Source organism: Macadamia integrifolia, chromosome 11 (genome assembly GCF_013358625.1).
Source record: "Macadamia integrifolia cultivar HAES 741 chromosome 11, SCU_Mint_v3, whole genome shotgun sequence".
Lineage (NCBI taxonomy): Eukaryota > Viridiplantae > Streptophyta > Magnoliopsida > Proteales > Proteaceae > Macadamia > Macadamia integrifolia.
The window spans coordinates 6,423,178-6,434,426 of record NC_056567.1 but is presented as its reverse complement, the minus strand read 5'-3'; the positions used below and the strand labels follow the sequence as shown (position 1 = coordinate 6,434,426).

At 41.1% G+C, this 11,249-nt stretch overlaps 1 protein-coding gene across 1 annotated transcript; it reads right to left on the bottom strand.

The window, feature by feature from the left end:
• Positions 1–8,804: 8,804 nt before the first annotated feature.
• Positions 8,805–9,593, bottom strand: LOC122092877. The gene has a single exon (XM_042663182.1). It carries the CDS (start codon positions 9,591–9,593, stop codon positions 8,805–8,807), a length of 789 nt encoding a protein of 262 aa, XP_042519116.1.
• Between the last annotated feature and the right edge of the window lie 1,656 nt (positions 9,594–11,249).

The following is an 11,249-nucleotide window of genomic DNA, read 5'->3' as shown; positions in this document are numbered from 1 at the left end:
AGAAAAGTAAAGTAGAGAGAAAAAAGGAGAGAGAAGGGAAAAAGAAGGAAGAAATGGGAAAGAAGATGATCATTGTGCATCGTCGGGGTCAGATCTCTTGAATCCGACACCGGATTAGCGACCCTCATCCCGAGATCTATGTTTTGAGGTGAGTAAAGACGGTATTTCTTAAACCCTTATGAAACCCTAAGTGAAATCCTACGATTTGGGTAGGAATCCTTTAGATCTTATTAATCTCTCTTAGAAATGTGAATCAAAGGGTTAATAAAGGACCTACATGTTGTTTATGAAGGATTTTGTAGAAGAAGTTGTAAGATTTGTGAAGCATTTGTTGATCTCTTGAGCTAAAGAGAAGATTCGAGGTTTTCGAAATGTTCTTGAGCAAAGAGGTAAAACTTAAGCTTGAAACTTTGAATTGATCCTAGATCTATATTGGAATCATGATATGGAACCTTAGATTGGTGGAAAATACAGTCAAATTGACCTGTGGTGGTTTCCCTAAGGTGGGATGAAGGATGGGAGTGAACAGATAAATCCCGATTCCGATTGGTGGGTGCCCTGAAAGTGGATGGACCCACTAATCTAAGCCCACTGGCCTAAGAAGCGCCTCTGGGTTGACCGACAAGCGAGGATCGATGGGCACCTGGCCCACCACTCCTAGCCCGCTGATCCAGGCAATGTCCTGGGATTGACAGGCAAGCAAGGATTGGTGGTGCCTTGCCCATTGGTTGACCTATCAATCCAAATTTTTGGGTTCTTATTGGGCCCAAATTTGTTGGGCAACCTACTTTCATGATTTTAAACGCATTGGGATCATCGTACTCCATTGATTTTGAACCTAAAGTTGAGATATACTAAGTTCAACCCCTTTTATGATAGGTTGAACTAGAAACTCACGTCGCCGCACGTCGGATCTTCCTCGTACCAGGGGTGATCATTGTACACAAGTAGGTAAGTAGGAAGAGGACATTGAATTTATTTTTGGAGTGTTTTGGTATCATTCCACTATTACCGTAGACTAGCCATGTCATCATTTCATTATTGTGTGTAGCCTAGTCATCATCGAATGCCATTTGCATGCATTGATGTGTGTAGTATGAAATTCATTTATGACTTAATATGCTGATATCTTAAATTAATAAATGCTTATTCCTGCTTTAAGCTATGAGATGGATGACTTTAAATTATTGAATATGATGCATTGCTAGACTAGGTGCCATAGTTGGCTTGGACACGAATGCATTGGTGGCCAGTGGAATGGGACACGATAGCACTATGCAGTTGTACTATCTCATATAGGAGCATACAGTTTGGAATGATATATCCCTATGCTACGACCCTTCTCAGCAGGGGTTTAGGTGTTGGGTATATCACTATGGGGAAGCCTGAGGTTGTGTACCAATGGTGGCGGTTAGAAGTGCACCCGACGGATCACTAGAACAGTCGACCGACAAATTTGGTGATATAATAAAAGGGTCAATCATACTACTTTTAAATTAATACAGAGCAAGACCAATTTTACTTTAATGTAGGGTAAGGACTAATTTACTTTCTAGTACCCATGGCTGACCTTCTCCATCAACCCTATGGGCATATCATGGGATGGGGTTTTAAATTGTTAAATGCTTATTCCTGCTTTGAGATATAAGATGGATGAACTTAAATTATTGAATATGATGCATTGCTAGACTAGATGCAGTAATCAGCTTAGACACGAATGCATTGGTGGCCCGTGGAATAGGACACAGTGTTACTATGCAGTCGTACTACCTCATATAGGAGCATGCGGTTAGGAATGACATATCCCTATGCTACAACCCTTCTCAGCAGGGGTTTAGATGTTGGGTATATCATTGGGGGCAAGCCCAAGGTTGTGTACCAACGGTGGTGGTTAAAAGTACGTCCGGCCGATCACTAGGATAATCGATAATTTTGGTGATATAACAAAAGGGCTAATCATACTACTTTTAAATTAATACAGGGTAAGGCCCATTTTACTTTTCAATACCCACAGTTGGCTTTCTCTGGCAACCCTATGGGCGTATCGTAAGATAGGGTTTGTAGCTCGTACTTAAGGTATACACGCACTATGGTTACAAGTAGCACATGATCTATGACTTAGATGTGATGTGTAGGTGGTTTAAGATAATAAAATGAACTTGCATACATATAGGTGTATTTGTATTACGAATGATTGCTTAGTCTTTCTTTTCACTTACTAGGCTAGTGAGCTTATGCCACATGCACACCATTTTTAGACGATCTTATAGGTTACTCGGTCGAGGACCTAGAGCTGGGGGCCATTGTGGAGTTTTCAATTGAAGATTGGTGGGTCCCAGAAGATCTTGGGCACAGGGCCGAGTGCCCGTGCCAGGGTTGTGTTAAGGGACCGCAACACTAATACCAACCTGAGATTTCTTTTTGATTATTTATAATGTTGCCCCTTTTGTGCTTTGGATGTTTAAATTGTAATTCTTGTGTATCTATCACGCCTTCAAACCCACATGTATAAGTACTAGGTAATATAATTTGGGTATCAAGAGTATTGGGGTATTTATAAGTATATACATGTAAGACTTCTGTTGAAATACAGAAATTACTTTATTTAGTTGTGGGTATGCTGTGTAGTGGTACTGTATCAGATGATCCTAGCAGATTTTGGGTTAATAGGTATTAACTCGGTCACTGGTCCAGTTCTGTGTGAATGGAGTGTGACAATGGTGGTATCGGAGCGTGATGCTCTGCCCACTCATAGCATACAAGTTAGATCCCATAAAATCTATAATAGACCATATAATCTATAACAGGACCTTGGGGTTGGGTAAACCTAAAAACTTTAATTAACTAAAACCTGTAATACGATGAGAAGTCTAAATTCTTACATTTCATGGCATGCATGGGAGTAGAACTTAGATAGTTTAACAAAGGATCAACTGAAAAATTCCATAAACCATGATAAAAATTTTAACAAAGATTTGGATAGCACAACAGCTCTATATTGAAATTTCAAAAATTTTACAAAAACCACCTGATAAACTATACATAAAGATAATTACAAAATAGGGTGACAGCCATTGTCACCACCAAGCCATAACAGAGTAAGTCTAAACAAATAAGACTGTTCTAAAAATAACAAATCACCACATGAGCCTCTATCCAAGTTCCCAAAACCATAGAAAGATATTAGAATAAACACCAATAGATAGAAAAGATAGAAAAGGAAGAAAGTAGAGGAGAATCTGCCACTTTATTAATCGTCATTGGGCTCGGTGGATGAACTTCCCCACTTGGGCCACGATTTGCAATGGAATTGGTAGTCATAAAAGTCTAACCGGTCATTTATCAGGACCACCTCCCTTTGCACTCGACGAAAATCAATGATGAAACCCTTCGAAACCTTATCTAGGTCCTCTGCGAGGGTCTGGAAATCCATCTCCAACCTCCCCAACCTATGTTGTATTACCAATTCCTGGGTGACACTCTCCTCCACGTGCTCAAAAATCCAATCTTGCCCTTCTTTTAGGGCATTAATGCTATCCAATAACTTCTGAAAAATCAAAAGCTCCACCTGAAGGTGGTGAAGCTCTAAAATGTGGATCAACAGCTCGTGATTCTAAGGGCTCCTCCTCGAGGATCTCATCCTCGTCAATCTCCTCCTCATTTGGATGAGGAATATAGTCCTCATCCTCCTCACTAATATACTCTCCCTCTATGTCCATTGGTCCTTGCTCTTCTGCCTCCTGTGGTGCCCCCATTGGCATTGGTAACCCCATCCTCTTCAAGTTCTCCCTAGTGAACTTGTCTCCTGGATACTTCCCCTCCTCACCCAACAAATCCACGTGGAAATACTTGAAGACCTTGTTGAGTGATCTTCCATAAGGGAAACCGGAATCATTGGGGTGAGTTGTGTGGTATTCCATCGTCTTCATCATGACTTAGGGGATATAATGTTGGGGAGCATCCTCTTCTAAGGCCACAAAAATGCAGTAGGCTATGTAGGAGATCATGAAACTCACCTGGTTTCTGTGACTTGTTCTGGGGAGCAGGTTAAACTGGGCTAAGCGGGCGAATACATGAGCGTCTACATTGTAGGCTGTCTCGGACAAGGGACGCTCCTTGTGGCCACAAATAGTCCTATAGATGTGCTTTTGCATCTCAACGCTTAAATCCAGACCCATAGCCTTTATCCTTGAGGAATTGTAAAAGTGCGCACCCTCCGCCATTACCCAAAGATTGCAGCTAGTAAATCCATAGTCAAAACAATATTTACTCCCTTCACCAGACTGGTGAGAGAGTACTCCCCATTCCCGTAGGAGACCTCCAAGTTGCAATAAAAATATTGGATAGAGTCCTCAAAGCACGGGCTGTCGAGATAAAGCATGGGTCTCAACCTAGCGAGGTGAATTTCTCCATCATCTAGTAATCTAAAAATCCTGAGTCACCACGAACTTCTCCAACATGATCGGTCGTTTGGAGAAAATGGACCAAGCCATAGCCGTCTTGGGGCTGTGGAATAAGATCCCATCAAAATCTGTCGGATTGACAGAGGGGTCCCTTGCGGGTCGGCTCCACGATGAAGAGGAACCTGAGACCGCATTTCTTCCTCTAGAAGTAGTGGTCTTCCTCCTTTTGGAGGAGGAGGTTGCCTCCTTGCCCTTCCTAGATGACATCCTAAAAACACAAAGGAAATGTGTAAGTTTAAATGAACAAAGAGTATGAAGAGAATGCGATAAGTATTGTTATAAAAAGGAGAGGTGAAAGGAACATTAAAAGGAATAACATGGATAATAAAACCCCATAGTGCAATGAGCAATGTCAAATTTCAATGATGTTAAGTGGTGAAATTGAGAGAGTAAAGAAATACATGTAATGATAAATGAATCAATGATGTTTATCGAATACATGGAAACGAAGCATATGGATGCAAGGACCTACTAAATGCCCAAATATAGTTGAATGGATGGCAATAAGCAAGAATCATAGCAAGAAGTCTAAATAAATGAGAGAAGATGGATGGGAGCCCTAAAATAGTAACTTGTGGAAAACTCGTATATTTTTGCAAGAGAAATTCTTTTGAGACAATATACTACTAATTGGTGGAGGTGGACATAGCTGAATCCATTATTCATAAGAAAAGGAAGGAAAACGAGGAAAACCCCCAAATGTTCAAAGGATCTCAACCATAAAAGGGAAATTCATAGCAAATGAAGAGGAACCTAAGCACACATGAATGGAAATGATTTCTCTATTGATGGGTGTGTGCATTGAGAGTGAGTAGTGTTATTTGAACCATACATTTACAAGAAATAAGTCAAATGAGAAGAGAACCCTAAAACAAAGAAATTAGGGCAAGAAATTGAGACTTCCTCTCTATAATCGGTCAATCAAGGCCAACAAGCCATGGAAAGCATAAATGGAACACCACATTGCCAAGAAAATAAACATTCCATGGAGAAAATAAAGTATATAAAGAGATTTAAAGTTCCATAGCAAGAGAACACCGAAAAAACATGATTCTCAAAGAGAAAAGAGAGAAAAGAGAACCTACTTGAAGATTTAAGAAGGTGGAGAAGAGTTAAACTCCAATTCCTTGAGTGAGATCGTGAGTTGAAGCAGAGGATAGGTCCCTCAAATCACCCTAGCCGAGTTTGGAAAGAAGAAAGAGAGAAAGTGGGAAAAATGGGTTTTTGAAACCCCTTTTAAACGGTCTCAGACGAGACTGGTGGGCCCTAGCCTAACCTTGCCCATCGGTCTTGGCCGTCGTTTGGGTATCAAGGCCCAGAATGAGCCGAGTTTGAAATTTTTTGTATCTCATGCCTCGTGGGCCCCAATTAGATGCCAATAGGGGTGTTTTATTGCATAATTGAATATCGTTGTGAGACCGAACTATGTATTGGTAATTAAGTGTGGGTGTGGTGGTTATGTGGTGTGGTGTATCAATGTAGCTTGTGATATAAAATGCATTTGATTGTGAATATATATACAAATGTTGTGGCACTCAATCAATGCTTAAATTTTAGAATAATCCAAGTACAGAACACCATGGTACGCACCAGATCCGATGGTTGTGCCCGTGGTACCTCTCATGGTAAACCACCCATTTCTCGTGGACCTCGACCCGCGGGGCAATCCTCACATCCACCATGATCCAGAGGAAGTTAAGGATAACCCACCCATGAACGAAATCCTGGGTCCCCCACATGTCATCACCCCTGGTGATGTGGCAACCTTATACAACAATTGTAAGGGGTCTTTTAGCAGCAGTTACTTCAGCAGCAACAAACTTTCATGGATGCTATACAACAATACTTGAACCCTATTCTACAAGGTCAACCTCCTAGAGGGGTTACTCCACAGGACCCTCCCATGGCGTCAGGTATTGGATTGCAATCTGGAGGAACATCGCCTGGGGTTGTACCTTAAGATCAACAAGGAAATACTCCTCCGGTTCCACCATATGGTACTCCACCATTTATGATGCCTCCACCGTATCCCTACTATCTGGCTTATCCACCTTATCATTTGCCATCTACCACTATGGCAAAGGTGGTGGAATATTTTAAGAAGTACTTACCATCCATCTTTACCAAGGTGAGTAATGACCCATTGGAGCCCGATCAATGGATCCAAGAGTTAGAGAAGGTATTTGATATTGTAGAGTGCACAGAGGCACGGAAGCTTATATGTGTAAGGTTGTAACTTGGAAATGAGGTTAATTCTTAGTGGAAAGCTTCCAAGCCTATATTGATGGCAATTCACCCAAAACCTACTTGGGAGTAATTCAAGGAATTGTTCTTATCAAATTACTATCCAAATAGCTTTAGAGACAACAAAGAGGCATAGTTTATGATACTAACTCAAGGAAGCAAAATTGTTATAGAGTATCAGAAATAGTTTGAAAGCTTATTTTATTTTGCTCCTCGCCATGTGAAATCGGCTGAGAAAAAAGCCCAGAATTTTTTGAAGGGGCTGAAGACATCTATTGATACAGTGTTGGAGGTGTTGGACTTAACTAATTATGCACAAATCATGCAAAAATCCAAGACAATCAAAGATAAGCAAAGAGGAGAGTCACCCTTTACACCGGGACTGTGGAAGTGGGTAAACCCATATACTAATTCGGGTAGCCCGAGCAAGAGCTTTCGTGGGTCATACTCTTATGGTCTCTACTATCGATAGCCTTACAGGCCATTGGGTTATCCTTCCTGACCCACTAGTGGACTAGGCACTACATCTTTCCGCCCGAACACTAGTGTGGTGCCTACGGCCCTGAGACCTCCTCGTCCTCTAGCTGCACCACGATAAGTACAGAGAGCTCCTACTATGGTTCAAGCATCACTGAACCGATGCTATAATTGTCATCCGTACGGGCACTTCACTAAGGATTGCTGGTACCCAGCAGCGGTACCACCTAATCGGCCCCCTGTCCATAGACCTGCATTGACTCAAGGAAACCAGCCTCAGGGAAGGATGTTTGCCTAAAAAGCATAGGAGGCTGAAGCCAGTACTGAAGTAGTGGCAGGTACACTCTAAGTAAAAGACTTTGTGGTAAAAAAAAAAATTTGAGTAACCTGTTGTTCTCACTACCAATTCCTATTCTCTTATCTCCTAAACCCTCTACTTCTTCTTTGTTGAGCATTCACAAGTATGTGGATCTTTGCATTTGATCTTTAAATATGATTTGTCACAAGAATCCTTTAATTTGAAGGAGAGCTTATCCCATTCCTTAAGAAGCTGCTTTTGGTTGCAAAATTTTCTAAGTGCAGTGAGAGCCTTTTGATATAATTCTCCAAGTCACAGTCGGTCAATAGTATGGCCTTGTTGTTCAAAGAGTTTTGTTGCTTCACCACCAAGTGGTTCTGAAAGAGAACTGAGAGAGATCCTTTTAAGAGTTGCATCATCTGGTTCACCAAGATGATAAAATCTGGAGGACATTCGATCATAATGTTTGCTAAGATCTTTCTTCTGGAATGAACAGCAACGCATCTAAAGAAACTCCTCTTTAGCCTTGTCTTTCAGATTCTATGGAGGACCAAGAAATTCATTGTGAATAAAAACAATGAATACTTCTACTATGGGGACCTAGATCAACTGTAGTTGGCGGTAACCTCTAAAAGAGAGAAACCATTCTCGCAATCTTCCTTGTGTTCTGGCTAAGAATTTAGAGATGACAGAATTTGGTGTGGCTCCTTCAACTAAGAGTTGAGAGGTTAGCCACGCATGAAATTCTGAAACTCTATCAAGCCATTTAGTAATAGGGATATCATCAGAAGTGAAAAAGTGTTTGGGATCCTGGTTGTGATAAGAATTTGGATCAGGTGGCTAGTAAGCAGAGCCAATGGCTTCACCTTCACCTTCCTCTTGATCTTCATCTAAATCTATTACTATGGCATCAACCATTGTCTGTTACTCAGAAACCGTCATTGAATCATCTGGTTCATTTAAAAGACAAGCCTATAATCTTCATCATCATAAGCATCATGAGAGGAGAGTTGTAGAACTTTATGTGGAGAGGCTAGGGTTTTAAGGAAGGAAGAAAGAACATTTGGGTTTTCAATAGGTCCACAAGTTGGGGCTGGCTGGGTTGATTGTGGTGGAGGTGGAATATAAGGGACTAAAGGAGGAGGTCCAGGGAAAGTAGTTTTTTTTTTTTGCTAAAATTTCATTTGTATTTAAAAAGATGGAATGTACAAGAAAGCAAAACAACAACATACACAGATAGACTAAGAGAAAGGAAAAGCCCCCCACCTTTGGCATTGCCATCAGCAGGGAAGCCACCCTAACCTTAGACTACTAAAAAAAAGCTAAGGGAATCGGTATCTAGGATGCTGGGCAGCATCCATATCCATATCCATAAACACCGACCTTGCCCAGGCTGCCACTAGAGAAGAAATTTCTAAACGAGTTGCTGATTTAGCCAAGAAATCGGCCACTGTGTTTGCTTCCCTGAAACAATGAGACACCTTCCAATTTATAGAATTCATAAAAGGTAAAATACCCCTCCATCTTTGCTGAATAAACCACGGAATCAGACTTTTAGATTGAAGGATCACCACAGTTGCAGAGTCACATTCAATCCAGAGATTTTGAAAGCCATGATCCTTAGCCTGCTCAAGACCAGCCATGATCGCCAAAAATTTAGCTTCAAAATTTGTTTTAATATCAACGAATTTTCTAAAATTCAGGATGGACTTTGTTCTCTCATTTCTAAAGATTCCTCTAACCCCTGCCTTCCCTGGGTTACCGAAAGAGCACCCATCAATGTTCAACTTCACCCAACCAGGGAAAGGAGGACACCAGAACACTTCAATTATTTCCCTGTGCTTACAAACCACACGGGGAATGCCTAACCTTCTAGCACATAATAGATCCGAAATTGAAAGGGGATGCCCAAGATGAACCGAAGAGAACATACAAATTTCACCCTTAACCATCGCGAAGCATTGCTTGTACTGCTTGGCAGCACTATTATGACATCTAGCATTCCTCTCCATCCACACAAAGTATGGAATAAGGGCAACTCCATAGAGCCATACCTTAGAAAAAGTAAGGGTCTTAGCTTTCCGCTTCCACCAATCAAAGAGGTCCTCCATCCTTTCAAAATATGGCCATGCAACACTAAATAAATCACAAAATAAAATCCACATGGCTTTGATGTAGTCGCACTGAAGAAACAAATGAGAGGATGTTTCCTCTGCTTGACCACACAAACCGCAACTAGAAACCATCATCACTCCTCGCCTACACACCTAGTCATCAGTTGGAAGTTTGCTGTGAACTAACCTCCATCCAAAGACGGCTTGGTGAGGCTGCAACTTGGTTTTCCAGATCATAGAAAACCAAGGGACTTGCGGCTTCTTCCCTCTTATATCCTCCCAGGGAAAGAAGTAGTTGTATAAGGTGGGATTGAAGAGGAAAATGAGGGGGACTTGGACAGTTGGGTTTGTACATAGGTTGGTTTTGGCCTTGGTTTTGGTTTTAGAGTACGCCGAAGTTGTCATTGCTGGTCTTGGATAACCTTCAACATATCTATTGGGAAAGTATTATGGGAAATGGTTGTAGACAAAGGGTTTATGTTAGGACCACTAATACTCATATGAGCATCATAGAAAGTCACATATGGTTTAGATGGAGGGACAAATGGTGTAGTAGTGAAGGACTAGGTGGCATGAGATGGAAACATTGATGCTTGGGGAAAAGCTTGTGTGGTCAAATTTCTTTTTCGTTTCTTTTTTTGCCAAAGATGGTAAGCCTGGTTGTAGTCTGAGATAGTAGCAATGATGCCCAACAATTGTTGATGCACTTCTTCAATCTTTAATTTTAATTCATTGATCATCCACGAGTTTGTGGTAACAGATTATTGGATGGTGCCTTCAGACTATTGCATCTGTTGTTGGCTCTGAGCAATCTGCTGGAGATACTAATTTTGGACCAAAGCATTCTCAGCTTGCCAATTTAAGGTAGCTTTTGTTGGAGAAAGAGGAGAGAACTGTCCATTTGGCTAAATTATTCTGGACTGAATCTTCCATTGATGTTTCCTGTGCTCAACATCTTCAAAATCCATAGTTGATGGAAAATCTTTTTGAACTATAGAGGAACTGGATGTAAAGGTTGGAGGAGTCATAGAGGCTAGTGGTCGAATCATCTGGTAGGGTAGAGGTTCAGACAATTGGGAGGATGGGCTACCATATTCGACCAAATATTGGTATTTGCCACCATCTTCACCAAGAGGGCCAACATAAGGATCCCCTTTTTCATAATGCTCTTTGAGGCGTTGTTGAGAACTTTTCATTTTACGTCTCCTAGATTTACTATATTGATCATCATCTTCACTTTCTTTTGATGAACAGGAGAGACAATTACAAACATCAAACCATTTGTAGCCAGTTGAGTCCTAGAACTCATAAATGGATCTTCTGCCTTCAAATAAGCAACTATAGGTACTGCAAGAAACTCATAAGAACTTTGTTGTTGTGGAAGAACAGGCAAAAGAGCTACTACAGGAGGAAAACTGATCTCAATCTAACCATCAGACCTCCTTGAGAAAGTAGGGTCTGTGGACACAAGGGGCTGAGTTTGGGGTTGATTTCGGGTTATAACTCTTTGTTCATATGTTGTAAGCCAGGCTTCAGATTGAGATTTGTGTCATTGATTTCAGAGCTTCGCATTCATTTGTGTCTAAGAGATTTTCTAGGAAGCTTGATGTGCCATCTAAGATCTTAGAATGCAAGTTGGTAGTTAGCACACCT

Coding starts and splice junctions, on each gene's coding strand:
- LOC122092877 (XM_042663182.1), bottom strand. CDS start 9,593: ATGGAGGACCTCTTTGATTGGTGGAAGCGGAAAGCTAAGACCCTTACT.